The sequence below is a fragment of the Helianthus annuus genome, chromosome 2 (assembly GCF_002127325.2).
Source record: "Helianthus annuus cultivar XRQ/B chromosome 2, HanXRQr2.0-SUNRISE, whole genome shotgun sequence".
NCBI classification, from domain to species: domain Eukaryota; kingdom Viridiplantae; phylum Streptophyta; class Magnoliopsida; order Asterales; family Asteraceae; genus Helianthus; species Helianthus annuus.
In genome coordinates this window covers 173,111,790-173,130,521 of record NC_035434.2, presented here as the reverse complement: position 1 = coordinate 173,130,521, position 18,732 = coordinate 173,111,790, and the positions used below count along the sequence as shown (strand labels likewise).

Sequence of the window (18,732 nt, the reverse complement as noted above, 5' to 3'; positions counted from 1 at the left end):
CTTTGGTTAAGTTGTAAGTTTGACTGACATGTTTTCCTTATATTAATTAGAGATATTGGTCTCTAATAATCTCAAGTAGATTTCATTGTTTATTGGCAGTCCCAGCTTTTTTTATTCCCCTTGGCAGTCTCACCTTTCAACTATTTTTCATCTTTCAACTATTTTTCCTCCACCGGTCATAGTTAAAAAAAACTTAATGGAGTTAAGTTTTTTTCCGAATTACAAACTGATGTCTTAAGGCTTTTGATCAGAATGAGGATACGAGTTTACTGATGTAAAACTTACCTTGAAATTGTGCTCCAAACGACGAAAACCGTGTTTCAATTCAGGTGTTTAAATTTCCAGTTAACAAAAATATAGTCGTTTAGAGCACCATATCGAGGTAAGTTTTACATCAATAGACTCGTATTCTTGTTCTGATCAAAAGCCCTAAAACATCAGTTTGTAATTTAGAAAAAAAAACTTAACTCCGTTAAGTTTTTTTTAACAGAGGACCGGTGGGGGAAAAATAGTTAAAAGCGAGACTGACAGGGGGAATAAAAAAGTAGGACTGCCAATGGCCAATAACGTCTACTTAAGATTATTAGAAGCCAATATCCCTGTTAATTGCAGGCTCGACTTGGATTTTAGAACTGACCAACTGAGAAGAGTGACTCACCATTTAAGGAGTCATGTAATCATTCGGTTGGTATTTTTTCAGAGCAAAATTTAAATAGGCCTTACAGCCATGCTCACTAGATAAAATGCAAGAGCAGCAAGATAGATAGAAAGACTTGCATCAAATTTAATGATAGATAGATAAAATTTAAAGATGCGAATTTCTAACAAGCCCTAGACACATGATATGAATTTAACATCAAATTTACATGTTTCGATTTGTGTTAAATGAGTCATGTTCAATTGTACGTCAAACACACGAAATATTTAGCCAAACAAGTCATAGCTTGGGCTGATAGGATGGTTCATGAGTTGACTCATTTTTATTTTTTAAAAATGTGTTTTATGTCATAGTTTAGACTTTAGACCTATTAGTTTTTCAGTATTTACTAAAATGAAGAAAATAATAAAATAAAATTTGGGTCAAATATGTCGTGTTCATCTCCACAAGCAAAAACTCGTGTTGTATTCGAGTTTACGTGTTTAACAGTGACACGATTCTCGTGCCGTTTTCAAGTTTGTATGTCATCATGTATATCATGTATGGGTTGGTTTCAAATTTTACTAGTAAAACATGGTGAACACATCTAATTGGGGGGTTGGTTTCGATACAAATCACATTTATCCTACAAACCGTAAGAACATATCATAGCACTTAAAAAAGTTAAATTAGCACATACCAAAACAATACATACATAAAAATAGCACTTTTAAATTATATTAGCACATGAAAATTAATCAAGATAATTGATTTTAGCACATATATGAAATGATACCAGCACTTTTCTTTATCAGCACATTGAAAACAAAAGAAATATCCAAATAAAGAATTAATTGCTTGTTAGCATAATTATAAGGAATTCAAGATAATTGATATTATTTAGGTTGTCATTTTACCATTTCTCTATAATTGGTTGAATGACACATGACACTTTTTAAATGATTCTTACAGTTTGTATACAAAATGTGGTTTGTATTTGATCCTACAGTTCCAGTTCCACACTAACAATTAACCACTTTCTATGTTAAAGTTAAATTAATAAATGTATCTACTTTTATCTTATTTATTATATAAATCTTATTTAAAACCGGTAAGTATTACATTACCTAAAGCTAGCATCAAACAAAAAAATAATCGAGCAAACCGAGCATCAATACAAATGACGTGTTAGAATAGAGGAAATTGTGAGCGGAGTAAAGTACTTAAGTCAGTAGGGTATCTTTGGTTTAAAAGTATGTCAAAGCCAAAGAATATAGCTTGAGATAATTGGTGTAAATTTGTAATTATGTAGTTTAGTTTCGATTGCCTTGGTTTGGGTTTGGTAGTGTTTTATCAAAGTTTATGTTTAAAAAAAGAAATCCAAAATACGTATGGTCAAATAAATTTAAAAATTTCTCAGAAACAAAAATAAAAAAGTTATAAATTTGACCATAAGTCACCGTACATATAATTTAATATTAATAAAAAATAAGAATTCATTGACTATTGTGTATAGACTATAGTGGCCGGTGGCGGTCGTTAAGCGAGCGATGGGTATGAAAAAGTCCACACAGCGCCGTTGCAGTTACAGCACTCGCTAAAACCACTCAAAAAATCAAAAAAAAAAAAAAAAAAAAAATCACAACAAACCTACTACTACTACCACCACCAATTTCTGCTTCATATATTCAATCAGTTCAAACATCCCTATCAATTATCACCTTATTATTTATGCTCATTACTCTATTATTAATCCGTTAATTATCCTAAATTTGATGGATTATTGTAACCAGCCGATTGAAATTAGGGCTGTGGAATCGCTAGGGTTAGGGTTTGATCTCGCGAGTGATTTCCGGCTGAGATTTGCGAAAAAGTGTCCGGATGGCGGCCGGTTGGTGCAGCTGGATGAATCGAGTAAGAGAGACATTGTTCTTCCTGGTGGAGGTACTGTTTCAGGTGTTTCGGAGGATATTCGGTGTGATAAAGGTGATCGGATTCGGTTTAAATCCGATGTTTTGGAGTTTAGTAAGGTCAGGAGGAAATATTTTGTTTTGAATTGTGAATTGTTTATGCAATTGAGTTTCTGTCACTACTTGTTGCTATGATTAAGGTTCAAGTTTTGATGGGGAATTAGAGTTTATTGGTTTCACAATTGCAGTAGAGATTGTGATGCATTAGTTATCTATGCAGTTAATGCGGTAAAATATTGGATATGACTGATATTTGAGGTATAGGTTATCTCGGTGAGATATCGGTGGGATATCGGTAATTATAATATAATGCAGAATTTATATATATACCAATTTAACACTGATAATTCAGTGATATATCGGTTGTATCGGTCAAATATCGGTGATATATCGGTTATATCGGTCAAATATCGGTCAAATATTGGTCAATATCGCCGATATTATCGGTACCGATATTTTGACCGAATTTGAGACCGATATTTTACCAAGGGACCGATATGACCGATATAACCGATATTAACTGCATAGTTAGTTATATAACATTCGCCTTATTTTGGAAGTAGCTATGTAGTTAATATCCCGATATATCAACCGATATATCAGTGATATATCGGTTATCGGTACTCTGCCGAGATAGCGGTACAAAATATTGGTCAGAATATCGGTACCGATAATATCAGCAACATTGTCCGATATAGGACCGATATTTGATCGATAAATCACCGATTTTCCCGATATCAGTACCATTCTTCTTATTTCTAGTTCATTTTTCTTTGTATTGCTGCTATTAGTGTTTTAAGTCTTAATTGTTAGTTGTTAGTGTTAAATGTTAGTGTTTTAAGTCCTAGTCAGTTCTTACTTGTTACAATTGTTAGTGTTAAATTGCTATATATATAAATTTAGCATGATATTAAAATTACCGATATCCCACCGTGATATCCGATATCTCAAATATTGGTCCTTGACCAATATCCGATATTTTACCGCATTAACTACTTAGGGAAGTAGTTAATCAGATTTTATTGTTTTTTTAAGATAAGCTTTTTTTTGGTTAATTTTAGAACTGTTTTATGATTAGACTGATCAGTTATGTGTTAATAAAATTTTATTTTTTGGAATCTTGTGAAATATGATAAAGTAAGGCAAGTTGCACTACTGACTTACTTTTAACTGTTGATGAACTTCAACTTTTGACATAAAGAACTAAAGAGCATAGAGTATTATAGTTATAATTAAGGACCTGCTTTCACTTTTGTTTTATAATGTTACTTGTACCTTCTATTATTATGGACCCATGATGATCATCAGTCTTTCAGATTTTGTTTCCGTTATGGTCTGGTCACTGTAGCAGTGGCGGACTTAAATGTTAGGAGGGGTAGCACGGGCTACCCCTCAACCCCATCTACGTAGTGTAAAAATACCACTCAACTTCGTTTCCGTTATATAAAGGCTACCCCTGATCCTAAAAAAAATTATGATACCCCTAACCTTTTGAGCTAGTTCCGCCACTGCACTGTAGTAATGGCTGAGGTGGCATTTCTTATGTTTTTGATCTTCAGCTTCTGCTCGTGTCATCGTTCTACCGATGTTCATTATGGGACAGGTTGCTTTTGTATGACCTTAGCCCTTGTTAGTGTTTTCAAAATGAAGTGCAATGTGACATTTCTTGGTGGCAATCAAATATCATGAAAAAAGAAATCGTACAATGAATCTTCTTTTAGCATATTCTATGTTATAGGTGTCAATAGTGGTCGCTATGGTCGCTATAGCGAATAGCATAGCGTATAGGTCGAAGGTCGCTACTAGGTATGTAGTCATCAATAGCCGTATTTCAGTTTTTTTTTTTAAATAAATAGCGATTAAATATAGCTGGATTTTAGGTTTCTGTTAAATATACCAGGGTATTTTGATCATAGTTGTTAATGGCGAATAGCGACAAATAGCGATATACCTATATGCTACATAGCGAATAGCGATAACTAGCGGGCGACTATTTTATAAATAGCGATACACTAGAAAAAAAAACTTAAAAAAATTATATGTATATTATATCAAAATGTCCTGGTATATATGCTATTTTACATGTATATTTAAAAGAAAAACTTAAAATCCAGCTATTTTATAACTATATTTAATTGCTATTATATGAAGAAAAAAATTGTCGTTGTTATCGCTATCTACAACCCTAATAGTGAGCCTAGACCTATACACTACGTAGCGTGCTATAGCGATCGCTACGTTCGCTATTGACAACTATGATTTTGATATAATATACATATTTTTTTTTTCTGGTGTATCACCATTTAAAAAATAGCGCCTGCTATGCTATTTATCGCTATTCGCCATGTAGCATACAGGTACCTTATCGCTATTTGTCGCTATTCGCCATTAACAACTAAGGTTTCCGTTATGGTTACTGTAGTAATTGCTTAGGTGTCATTTCTTAATTTTTTCGATCTTCTGCCTGCATCATTGTTGTAATGCCGTTTAGCAGCAGCGGACCTTTGCTAATTTGAATTTCTGAATTTATTTTTTTGATGTTTGTTCTTCAGATGTCAGAATTACTTAATCAAAAATCGTCAATACAAGGAAAAGTACCGTCTGGATACTTCAATGCGTTATTTGATCTTAGTGGATCATGGTTAAATGATGCAACGGATGCCAAATATCTTGCTTTTGACGGCTATTTTATCTCTTTGTATTATTTGCACTTAACAACATCGCCGCTAGTACTCCAAGAAAGTGTCAAGAAATCTGTTCCAACTTGTTGGAACCCGTTGCTACTCGCTAGGTGAATACGTTTTACATTTTCAGTCTTGTAAGTGTAGAAACAGGTCGAACAGGTCTACGATGGTCAATTTGTGTTATGTTGTTGATGACGTGGCAAACAGGTCAAATGCAGAAAGTTAGTTAATCATGAAATTGGTCAAACATACTCGTGCGAAAGTCGGCTAACATGTTTTCAAAGGCTTACAAGTTTATTTATGGATATTTCTTATTATTTTTTAGAGTAAAATGCCATTTTCGTCCCTAAGGGTTGGCCATTTTTGCGACTTTCGCCCAAAGGTTTTTTTTCCGTATCTGGATCCAAAAGGTTTGAAATATTGTCATTTTCCCGTTAGTTTGCGACTTTCGTCCAAAGGTTTTTTTTTCCGTATCTGGATCCAAAAGGTTTGAAATATTGCCATTTTCCCGTTAAGTCAGGGGTATTTATGTCTTTTTTGTTAACTTAAAGGGCATTCGATTTTTTTTTTACATAATATGAAAAAGACCGAATTGCCTTTTAAGTTAGCAAAAAAGACGGAAACACCCCTGACTTAACGAGGAAAGATGGATGGAGTTAACGAGCCGAATGAAAACTTTTCTTATTAATTTTTATAAGAACTTTTTGAATCATGTATAATTAATATAATCCGTTTGACCCGTTACCGACCCGTCTGTTATTCCACGTATTCTAACGAGATATGTTATATATGTCAGGTTTATTCAGACTTACGGCACACACATTATTGTCGGGATGGCTGTTGGCGGTCAAGATTTGATATGCGTTAAACAGAAACCATCCTCGACAATTTCTTCTGCAGAACTTAGAGGATACTTAGACGATCTTGGAGATAATTTGTTTTCAGACGGGAATAGTCCTTCTCTATTAGATAGGAAAACAAGAAACGGCAAACAAAAAGTAATTAAATCTTTAATATCTATTTTTTTTTAATATCTTGAATTATCATGTACGTTTTATACCTTTATATTGATATTTTTGACTGTTTTTTAGGTGCCGGATGTCTTCACTCGTATGTTGCAGCCGCACACCAAGCAGTTCACCAATATTACAGAAACTTCAAGCAAGGATGTAAGTTGGAAAATGTATTCAACATTTTTTTGGTGAGTAAAATGCCATTTTCGTCCCTGAGGTTTGGCCACTTTTACGACTTTTGTCCAGAGGTTTGTTTTTCCGCATCTGGATACAAAAGGTTTGAATTCTTGCCATTTTCATCCGAATCGTTAACTCCATTCATTTTTTTACGTTAAGTCAGGGGCATTTTCGTCATTTTAGCTGTTTGTTTTGTTTATTTATATCAAAATGTCAAGATTAAATGACGGAAATACCCCTGACTTGTCGCTAAACAATGGATGGAGTTAACGAGTCGGATGAAAATGGCAAGATTTCAAACCTTTTGGATCCATATGCGAAAAAACAAATCTTTCGACGAAAGTCGCAAAAGCGGCCAAACCTCAAGGATGTAAATGGCATTTTACTTCTTTTGGCGGACTAAGTTACACATAAAAATTTTGGAAAACGGGAAAAAAAACTGATGTATGGTCTACATTGCAACAGGGCATTACGGTTATCGAGTGTAAAAGAGGAGGTGATGTGTTTTCGGACAGTTATTCGAAATGGCTTCAAACAGTTGGCACTGATCCCGAAGCAATGCTTTTCAAGTTTGTACCGATTACTTCTCTTCTTAATGGCGTTCCCGGAAGTGGTTATATCAGCCACGCAATAAACCTATATTTACGCTGTAAGTTATTTAAACGTAATAATTATGTCGGTTAGAGTTTATGTTAACAGCACCGTTTTTTGTTAATCGTGCAGACAAGCCTGCTGTAGAAGACTTGCAATATTTCTTGGAGTTTCAAGTTCCTAGACAGTGGGCCCCTTTATTTTGTGAATTAAATCTTAGGCATCAAAGGAAAAAAACTTCGTGCCCTCGGCTTCAGTTTAGTTTCTTGGGTCCCAAGATATACGTCAGCACGACCCAGGTACGTTATATTCAAGTGGGTTAATGTGGAAGAGTTAACTAAAAAAAGTGGGTCGAATGATCTTCACCCTTTTAAATCGCTTTATTAATATAACTTTAATTTTTTTTTAATAATGTATTTATAGATTAAAGAAATGATTAAAAAATGTGTTTGCCTGATTTGACTAGGGGTTTAAAGGAGCCTAGCTGAGCTTAGGGCTTGCTCGAGATCTATTTATGTACATTTTTACTTATTTTTATATGTATTTATAATCATCATTATAACATGATATATATTATTAAGTTATTTTTACAATAATAAAAAATATAAAGTAATTAATAATTATGTAATTTAGGGCTGCAAACGAACCGAAGAGACACGAACAAGTCCTTGTTCGTGTTCGTTTGTTAAGAAATATATGTGTTCACGAACGCTTACCGAACAAGATTTTATGTTCGTGTTTGTTTGTTAAGGAAATGAACTTGTTCGTGTTCGTTTGTGTTTGTTTGTTAATTTTAGGCGACGAATGAAAACGAACGACGATGAACACAATTGAGCACAAACTAATGTTCATGAGCACAAATGGTAACAAACGAACACAAACAAACGTTCATGAACAAAATATATAATACATTGACACTTATTAAATATTTTATTGTCGGAATTTTGAAGTATTTAAATAAAATATAAAAGCTAAAAACACTAATGAACTATCGAACACAAACAAACACGTTACCGAACGTTCACGAACATAAATGAACAAACGCGCCCTCTGTTCATGTTTGTTCATTTAACTAAACGAACGGAATTTCTTGTTTGTGTTCGTTTGTTTAATAAACAAACGAACACAAACGAACTTCCCCCCGAACGTTTTAGGCTCAATTCAATTTTTAGCGAGCTGATCTCGAGTAGTTCACGAGCGGCTCGGCTTATTTACATCCCTAGGTTTGATCCAAACTCTTATACCGTCTATTTTTTTTTCAGGTTACGTGTGATGAAAAACCAGTGATTGGTCTTCGTTTATTTTTGGAAGGCAAAAAAAGCAACCGATTAGCAATGCACGTACAACATCTCTCCAGTCTTCCAGATACCATAACACATGCACTTTCAAAGGCGCCCACAGCCCGTAGACAATCACAATGGCGGGGTTCTGATGAATACGAGACTCGCTCCCAAATTCTCGAACCAGTCAGATGGAAGCGGTTTTCAAACGTGTGCTCATCCGTAGTCAAACATGACCCAAACTGGCTAAACCAAGAACCGGCAGGGGGCGTGTATATCGTAACCGGGGCCCAGCTCACCATCAAAGGAAAGTGGCCTAAAACAGTACTACACCTTCGGTTACTATTCACCCACCTGCCCAACTGCACCATTCGTAAGACTGAATGGGCTGGTGTACCGACAGTAGCTCGGAAATCTAGTATTTTTTCCAACCTAAGCTCGACCTTTAGTTTCACACAACGGTCGGTTGCTAATGCACAGAAGCAGCAGCCTGCAACAGTTAACTCGGGTGGGTTTACTGACAGCCCGCCAGTGCCAGTCCGGTCCACAAAACTGCGTAAGTTTGTGGACATGGATGAGGTTGCGCGGGGGCCACACGACTTGCCAGGTCATTGGTTAGTGACTGCGGGTAAGCTGGTCATGGATGGTGGTAAGATTGGGTTGCATGTGAAGTTCGCGTTATTAGATTTTGCGCAAGAATAAGCGAGATTTTTTGTATATAAGAGTGTAAGAGGTTTGCCATTCCGGTTATTTTGTTGGTTTTTTTTTTTCTTTAGAGCCTAATGCAAAATGAGTTAGATCGTTTATTTTACGAGTTTCGAATTTATCATCGGGCTAACATGGGCGTAAACCAAGCTGACCAACTTATACTTACGAGCCGAAATTAGGGTCATAGATATGGTGGAACATAACACAACATGTTTCACCAATAAGATTGAAAGTTCAACATTCAAACAAAATAAAGACAACATAGTTCATCACAACAAGGCACCAAAACAACATTATTAAACTCCATGCGATTACTCGGTTTTCCACGAGGACAAAGGTGGAGTGTCGACGTTCTTGTAACAATGCGCCAAAATCTGTTCAGGCATTCTATCACCCTTGAACGAAGCCAAGGATTCAAGCTCGGCCATGTCCTGAGATGTGAGTTTAACCGAAAGGGCTCCAAGGTTCTGGTTCAGGTTCGTGATCTTGGTTGTACCGGGGATTGGACATACATCATCCCCTTGGTGTAGAACCCATGCCAGTGCTAGTTGGGCCAGCGTGCATCCCTTTCTTTCGGCCATTTCGCTAACTCGCTCAAATACACGTTTGTTGTGGTCAAAGTTCTCGCCTTGTAGCCTCGGTAGAACCTAAGAAAGATGAAACCTAAGTTGTTAAATCCAAAAGCTATTATATAACAATAATTATTTCAATAATACATTAATCCTGATTATATATTAGTTATTGAACAAATAAAAAAAAATGCTAGGAAGAAGTGGTGGACAACTGACACAATTGGCCCTTTAGAGACTCTAATGGCCCAAAACTAGAAAGATGGCTAAAAATAGTTACAATTTAGCCCAAAAATGAGAAGGCCCATACATCATGTCACACTCCCAAAATAATAACAAATGTATTATTGTTTCTTTAGCAAAATAATTACTATTTTTTCTTTACTTTGTGGAAATTATGAAATAAAAATATTAATCTGACCGATTTTGGTCTGACTTGTAAGACCGTAACCCAACCCGCTTATATTGTAACCTCTTGTACGCTAGATGAAATTTTTGGATCCACCACTAAACCCGCATAAAAATAAACTAGGTCCGGCATGTTTGCCAAATGCACAAAAATAAGCACAAACCTTTCTATAGTCATCATCCGCCAGATTATCCATCACCTTTGGACCCGATGCGAAGAATCCACTACCTAGAGGAGCAAAAGGTACGATCCCAATCCCTAGTTCTCTGCGGAAAAATAAACGGACAGGCGTAACATCATAATTGCTTGTTATTTCTACTGTGTGTCAAATGTTCATTAGAGTGGATTTCGGTTAATTGTGCTATTATGTTTAAGTTATCCGGGTTTCGACCAACCAATAATTAATAATTAACACAAGATCGAAACCAAAAACTTCGCTATCCAATTTAAACCACCAAAATACAGGGTTCACGTAAAATGAACCATATACAAATCTAAACTATTTGTTGTTCATATTGGAATTTCGTATGAATGAATTAGTATATGGGTTATGGACAAAAGCTTTAACATTAAACATTCACATGGTCGCCCGATAAAAACTTTGTGTCTCACCAAAAAACCAAAGCGAATCACCCGACCCAAGTGACAAATAAGACAAATAGATGGGTCGGGGCTATTCGGTTAACCAGAATAATGAACGGCCTTAGTAATTTCTCATTTTCTTGATAATATTAGTAACTAACTAAAGCTGATTATGGGTTAATTACCTGCAAGTAGGAATAACCTCTTCTTCTACATCTCTAGTCCACAAAGACCACTCCAGCTGTACAGCTGTGATTGGATGAATAGCATGTGCTCTTCTGATGATTGCTGGATTAGCCTCAGATAAACCAATGTATTTTATTTTACCTTCTTCAAAAAGTTTTTTTAGCTCTCCCATCTATCAAAAATATCATTTTGATTAAATATCACCTTGAAATCTTATATTTTCATTTAAACAATACTTAGCCATAGCACTCCATGTGTTTTTGATTTGAGACATGGTTTTCAAAACTAGTCTGATCGTGTTATCAGTTAACTAGTCAGACCGGAATAAAAAAAACGAGATCATGTCACAAATAACATAAAACTAAATCTATTACAAAAACAAAATACTATATGTATTTGATGTGATTTTGCAACTTTGGACTTAACAAATCAACTAGAGAGTACTAAATTATTTTGAAAATGAGGTTTTAGAGATAAAAATAATATAAAAAAACTAAAAAAATGGTAATCCAGACCAACTGTTAACTGGCCGATTCAAATTCAAATGGATCAAGCTTATCCGAACCAATTCCATGCCTGATTCCCGGTCCAACCTGTCCGATCAATCAGCCAGACCAGTTTTATAATCACTCTCGAGATCACATATTGTGTTCTCCAATTTTTTTGAACGGTCAACGAATCCTCCAAATGGGCTGCTGGCGAAATTTACCACATCGGGATACACTTGCATCCGAACTGGGGAAAACCCTCTCCTATGGCCGAAGCCCGTGAACACTCTCTCGAAGGCACGACAGTGCGGTGAGGTAAAAACTCGCTCAGTTCAAGGATCGAAATAACGATCTCCACCTATTCGCTTAGTCTTCCATCATCACCAGGTGCCGTAAAAAAATAATAGGGAGGAAAGGAATCCAACCTGAGAGCATTCACATCCAATCCACTAAAAATATACATACATTCCACTAAAAAACAACTCCTATATCACTATATTTCCACTAAAAACAAATACTTTTTCTCTCTCCTTTTCAATATATATTACATTTTCTCTCTCCTCTACTCACAACCACTTTCAATATATATTAAAAAAGTATAGGGGGTGAACAGTGTCCCCCCAAATATACAGATGAACAGTAACATTTTCTCTCTCCTCCACTCACAACCACTTTTTATACTTCTTATATTTTAAAAACCCCTCACACAGTTTTTAGTGGTTTGGATGAGAATGCTCTGAGTCTCTTAAACACCAATTAAACTAAACAATTGAATTTCTCTCTCTTATTAAATATTTCTCTCTCATATTAAATGATAATGATTTAAAAAAAAAAAATTAAACTAAACAATTAAATATCTAGAAATATGATACATCTTATTATAATATAATATTTTATTGATAGTAACTAAACATAAGATTTCAACTACTGTCTTTTATTAAAAATTTTCAATCTTCGTTATATATTATTTATAATTCCTAAAGTTTTATTATTTTTGTTTTACAAATGTATAATAACTAGAACTGAGACCCGCCGCAATGCGGCGGGGATTCTTTAGTTATGACTAAGTCGATCTAGGACCCGTACGTTATGTTAAACCTGTCAAACGGGGAAAAAATAGACGATGTAAAAACGTTCACCCACACACGCACGTTGCGTCATGTTAACTCGCAAAATTTAGAACGAAACATAAAAAAGTTAAACCAAAGACGCACGTTGCGATGTGTTAAGTCACAAAATTTAGAACCAAGCATAAAGCGAAAAATTTGCGGAAAATGAAAACTGTAAAGGACCAAAGTTGAAATTAAAAAAGTTGTGAGGATAGATTGCAAAAAATAAAAAGTTTTAGGTTAAAAGTAAAAAAACAAATAGTTTTGGGTTAAAAGTAATTTATGAAATACTTTTGGGTGAAAAGTAAAAAAAAAATCAATTTTTTTTGGAAACCTCCAAAGCCAAGGTTACGACAACCATATGCATAATGATTTTTTCTTTGGAAAACCCCCAAAGCACACGTCGCGTTGCCGGGGGGGGGGGGGGGGGGGCGTGAAACGGTGTCAAATAGTACTAATGTCACACAACCGTTATCGACCACCAACACTGACTCGACCTAGGGTCTGCGTGTTGCGACAAACCTGTCAAACATGAAAAATAGAGGTACAACGTTGAACCACACATGTACGTTGCGTCGTATTAACTTGCAAATTTTGAAACAAAACATAAAAAAGTTGAACCGCATTTGTACGTTGCGTCGTATTAACTCGAAAAATTAAGAACTATACGTAAACCGAAAATTTGACAAAGATGAAAGTATAAGTGACAAAAGTTGTGAAGTTAAATTGCAAATAATGAAAAGTTTTGGGTTAAAGTTAAAAAAACAAATTATGTAGGGTTAAAATTGCAAAAGGTAAAAACATTTGGATTAAAAGTAATGAAATTTTTGGGTTAAAGTTAAGAAACAAATTATGTAGGGTTAAAATTACAAAAGATAAAAACCTTTGGGTTAAAATTAAAAAATCAAGTTTTTTTTTTGAAAAACTCTCAAAGCACATGTTATAAGTGATTATGCACAAAAAGTTTGCTTATTTATATATGGAATAATATCCAACATATAAAATCTTCATTGAAAAACAATGGTTTTATTAGGTTGGATTTAATCAACTCATATAATACATGAGTTTTCAACCTAGTGTTCAATATACACTTATGTTTAAAAGCTAAGACACTAAGATAAGTAAAATGCAAAACAAACCGTGATTTCGATCGGCACTTTTGGATCGATACGATGAGCATAGTACAGATCGATGTAATCAACACCAAGCCGCTTCAAACTCGCTTCACAACAAGCCCTAACGTACTCCGGTTCCCCATGGATTTGCAATTCACCATATCCCTCCCCAAATCTCAGCCCAAACTTGGTAGCAACTTCAACTTTCTCTCTAGCAACTCCCTTCAACGCCTACACCATATCATTAATTACTTTACACACAAATTAAATCAAATCCATAACCAAATCACACCGACATTGTTCGTAAAGAACCAGAGCGGGGTCAAGAGGGTCTGTTGGCCCCGTTCATCGGAATGCATTGAATTTTTAAATATAAAATCTGATTTTTTAACAAAAAGAAAAATAAAAACAAAGCTATGGCGAAACCAGAGGGATCAAGAGGGTGACCCCTCGGTCACCGGAATTTATTAATTTTTTTAAAATAAAATCATTTTTTACTTAAAAAAAATAAGTTGCGATTCTCCTCACAGGAGAGAAAAAAGAACCTTATGATGACCTCACAGACTAAAAAAAAGTCCTGATTCCGCTAATGGTCAATCATCTTACCAGACACGGGTCAAGAGGGTTTACTACACCAGTCACCAAAATTTATTTAAACATCAAGATCTTAGTTTTTTTTTAAATATAAGTTTGGACGATTGTCTCACAGGAGAAAAGAACCTTATGACGACCCACAACCAAAAAAAAGTTCTGGTTCTGCCACTAATAACTATAAAAGTACAAACAATCGGATTACCTTGCCGATGAGGATTTCGTTGGTGTGAGGTCCATAGACGTCAGAGGTATCGAGGTGAGTGACGCCAGAGTTAACAGCGTGGTGGATGAGTTCGATCATCTCTTGTTCGGGTTTTGCAGGACCGTATGCATACGACATGCCCATGCAACCTAATCCGATCGCTGAAACCTCGAGTCCCTGTGATCCGAGCTTGATTCTCTTCATATCAGACATTTTTGGTGTGGTGTTTTTGTTGGTTTAAAACCCTTCCTTAAATACATAGGCTTGATGCAAAGGATGTTTTGATGCTTGTTACAAGATTTTATTGGATGGATGTGATTATGTGAATTGAATGTAATTTAATGCCAAACGTCGTCGTTGATTGCATGCAGCATGCTTTTATAGTGGCTGGTATGCACAATTAATAAACGACGTCGTTGATGTTCAAAATTTGAAGCCAAGTGGCAGCAACAAATTCTGTAGAGTTAATTGCCCGGATGGTCCCTGTGGTTTTACGTTTTTTCACGTTTAGTCCCCATCTTTTCAAAATAACAGGTATGCTCCCTATGGTTTGTTATTTTGTTACTCGGATAGTCCCCTGAGTAGATGTCAGTTAGTTTGGAAATATCAGGTATGCTCCCTATGGTTTGTCATTTTGTTACTCGGATAGTCCTTGGGTAATGTCAGGGGACTATCCAAGTAACAAAATGACAAACCATAGGGAGCATACCTGCTATTTCCAAAAGATGAGGACTAAACATGAAAAAATGTAAAACCACAGGGACCATCCGGGCAATTAACTCAATTCTGTAGAACAAACGTGCTGAAATTAGTTTGACTTGATTTTCTAAGTAACTTTATACGAATCAAGCTTGAATATATATGTTTTATAAACCACAAACTAGTGGAATTCTCTTGCGTGTTGTAACAGTAAATTCAGTTGGTATAGGTTTGGTTTATTACGTTCTAATATGTGAATACATAATAGAAAATATATCAATCTTCAAAAAATAAAATCATTTTAAATGTAATTTTTTATTTTTCTAATAAGTGCAATTAATTGTTTGTATTGATTTGAACTCATCCTAATATATGAAAACATAATAGAAAATATATCATATTTTGTAAAGTAAAGTATCCTGATCATCCCTCTAGTATTTTCATAAAGTTTGATATGTTACCATTGAATTAAATTCAGTGAAGTAGTAAGATTTGTCCTTTTCACATTTAAATTTGTTGGGGTGGGTTATATTTCCAGAATTTGTTTTCATGTTGCTATAATGGTAATTCAGCCCATTATATAAGGGGTGGGTGACACCTTTTTGTTTTTTTATTTTCTTTTAGTAGGTTTTTGTTTATTTTAATCGTTACCTTCCACATTTTCTATTAACATTTACAACCCTTCAACTTTTTTTAAAACTTTATAATTTTTTTGTCTTTTAGTAAGTTTTTATTTATTTCATTTTTTACTCTTCAACATTTAGTATTGGTACTTTCAACCCTTCAACTTTCTAAAAACTTTATAATATTTTTTACATGCTTATATTTATGTACGTGTCAGTATAAATTCAAGTTAATTATGTTTCTTTGAAAATGGGTATGCTCAGATATACTTTGTTTTTTTTACGTTTTGAGTTGATATATGTTTTGACATAAATTTTGTTTTATAACAAGTCAGGTCAAATATAATATGTTTCCATTAGAGTGTATAAATTCGACTTGCTTTACTTTTCGGTGCCACTGCAACGCGCGGTGCAATTTTTAACTTAAAAAGCATAAATTTTGTTTACTTATTTTTATATACGTGTCGGTATAAATTCAGGTTGGTGTTCCACTTAAATTTCTTTCTTAATTTTTTTATGTCTTTTAGTAAGTTTGTTTTTATTTTAGTATTTACCTTTCAACATTTTCTATTGTCACTTATAAGTCTTTAACTTTCTAAAAACTTTATAATTTTCTTTTTTTTGTCTTTTAGTAAGTTTTCTTTTATTTTATTTTTTTACTCTTCAACATTTAGTATTGGTAATTACAACCCTTCAACTTTCTAAAAAAATTATAATATGCTTATATCTATGTATGTATCGGTATAAATTCAAGTTCATTACGTTTCTTTGAAAATGAGAACGCTCAGATATAATATGTTTTTTTTGCCTTTTTTTTTACGTTTTGAGTTGATCTATGTTTTGACATAAACTTTGTTTTACAACAAGTCGGGTCAAATATAATATGTTTTCATTAGACTTTATAAATTCGACTTACTTTACATTTCGGTGCCACCGTAACACGGTACCATTTTTAACTTAAAAAACAGAAAATTTTACTTATTTTTATGTACGTGTCGGTATAAGATCAGGTTGGTGTTCGATTTAAATTTCTTTCGCAAATAAGTTGGGCGACATATAATACGTTACCGTGCTTATTTTTATGTACATCTTCAGTTTATCTACGTATTGACGTAACTTTTGTTGAGAAACAATTCAGGTCTTTACGATAAAATTTAGAGTTACTTTACATTTGGAACCGCTGCATCGCGCGGAGAAATTTACTAGTTAATATAATTTAAAAGATGAGTAAAATTGATTATAAAAATACATTCATCTTTTACTCAAGTCAATACCGTAACGAAATACGAACCAAACTTCCGTTGTGTATGCTTATGCTGCATAATTTATTTTGCCTCGCCGCAATGCGCGGGGTATAAAATACTAGTTTAAATTGTTTATCAACATTAATCTTTACTAATAAAATGAGTCGGAAGAGAATAATTAAAAATAACACATCACATGTGATTAACACAAAGCCATCATTTAAATTTATATAAATTACCATATGATAACATCTTTTCCTTTAACTACATATTTTTTCACATTCCTCTTCGGTCGGCACACAATAACCGTGTGGACTTACGCAACAAAAGCAAATTATTGGACCTCCACAACCATCCCACGTGGTGACACAAATACCATCGTTATAGTCTCCACGATCTGGATAGCTTGTAGATGCTCGTTGATTTACTTCATGATAATTGAGATTGGTTGATGCAAGATCCACTTTTATGTTGTCGACGCCATTGTTGTTTCCACAAATACCTAAGTAACAAATTAAGCATGTCAATTTAGTAACATGTATCGAATATATATATATATGGGCTCAGTTCAAATGAGAACCACCACGAGTTGCGAGAACCGAGAGAACTTTTTGTTCCCGCGTGAATTGGGCCAGATTTTTTTTTGCACAAACGTAGATGAAAGCATTATAAACACATCTGTAAAAAAAAATTGTCGACTTGGTAGTTTTGACTGATGCAAGTTTTTTACGCCTGGGCGTAAATTTTGTACGAAAATAAATATTTTTTTACGCCTCATGTAAATGTGGGTATACGGCATTTTAATTTTTTTTTTCAGAACAAGTGATTTTTGTTATGACTTTTGAGAAAAAAAACTTCGGAAAAACCTTTTGGATGGCCCAGTTTTCACGGTTCTTGCAACTCATGATGGTTCTCATTTTAACCCATCTCATATATAGAGAGAGACACACACAAGAGTGAGTTTTTACAAAAAGATAAGTGGCCTATGTTCTTATAGGATTAACTAGACTATAAAATTTATAGACAATCCTTTTGTATAGTATAATTTTTCACATAAAGATAAGTGGCCTATGTTCTTATAGGATTAACTAGACTATAAAATTTATAGACAATCCTTTTGTATAGTATAATTTTTCAGAGAGTTGAGAGATTGATCAACTTACATAAGGCAAAGTGGCTAAAAACAATGGCCAAAACTAAAGTTTGGCTGTTAATGAGCATCTTATAACTTGTTCAAGAGATCGATATGATTATAATTTTGCAAGAGTTTTGATACATAGAACATAAATATACTAGAAAGTAGTATGATATATGTAAGTGCAGTTCCTGCCGGGTAACTGTCGCTTATCAGTTCTGGTCAACCAAAGCAGAAGTCCAAGTTAAAGTCAACCATAACGAAGAATTCAAGACCACATGGAGACCTGCATTGATCAAGGGGGAGTTTGTTAATGCACTTTTGGTGATAAGTGCAAGGCTTCCAACATTTAGGGTCTTTATTGAACAAGTGTCCAAACTTAGTCCCAAGAAGTTCCTAGGGACAATTTGTCCCAAGAAGTTCCTAGGGAGAACTTTTGTCTGAGTTTTGGTGTAGAATTGGTTTGTCCGAGGTTTAGTCCCTAGCCTATATATATGTGTGTATTGTGTAGATTAGGGCAACGATTTAGAGAAAGCTTTGTGAAACTCTTGTAGCTTGGTGCACCTCTCCCACTCGTTCATCCTCCTGGTGTGAATTCTAGAGAGAGAGAGACTATGTGTTAGTGAGAGAAAGCTAGGGTTTAGATCTTTGTGATCTAAACCAGCTTGTAGATGATGTATACTCCTTTGGTATGTAATCTGTGATGACTGATTCATC

General features: G+C 34.5%; 2 protein-coding genes across 2 annotated transcripts; one reads left to right on the top strand and one right to left on the bottom strand.

The window, feature by feature from the left end:
* The first annotated feature begins 2,183 nt into the window (after nucleotides 1-2,183).
* LOC110927262 (MACPF domain-containing protein At1g14780) lies at nucleotides 2,184-9,163 on the top strand. The gene is made up of 7 exons (XM_022170918.2): nucleotides 2,184-2,667; nucleotides 5,160-5,398; nucleotides 6,088-6,289; nucleotides 6,383-6,460; nucleotides 6,947-7,130; nucleotides 7,205-7,371; nucleotides 8,335-9,163. Exons 1-7 carry the CDS (start codon nucleotides 2,413-2,415, stop codon nucleotides 9,052-9,054), a joined length of 1,845 nt encoding a protein of 614 aa, XP_022026610.1. The 5' UTR covers nucleotides 2,184-2,412; the 3' UTR covers nucleotides 9,055-9,163.
* An 80-nt stretch (nucleotides 9,164-9,243) lies between these two features.
* On the bottom strand, nucleotides 9,244-14,572 carry LOC110927263 (auxin-induced protein PCNT115). Its single transcript, XM_022170919.2, has 5 exons — nucleotides 14,315-14,572; nucleotides 13,543-13,749; nucleotides 10,806-10,978; nucleotides 10,202-10,304; nucleotides 9,244-9,707 (listed from the first exon to the last, which is right to left on the bottom strand). Exons 1-5 carry the CDS (start codon nucleotides 14,525-14,527, stop codon nucleotides 9,372-9,374), a joined length of 1,032 nt encoding a protein of 343 aa, XP_022026611.1. The 5' UTR covers nucleotides 14,528-14,572; the 3' UTR covers nucleotides 9,244-9,371.
* Nucleotides 14,573-18,732: the final 4,160 nt, after the last annotated feature.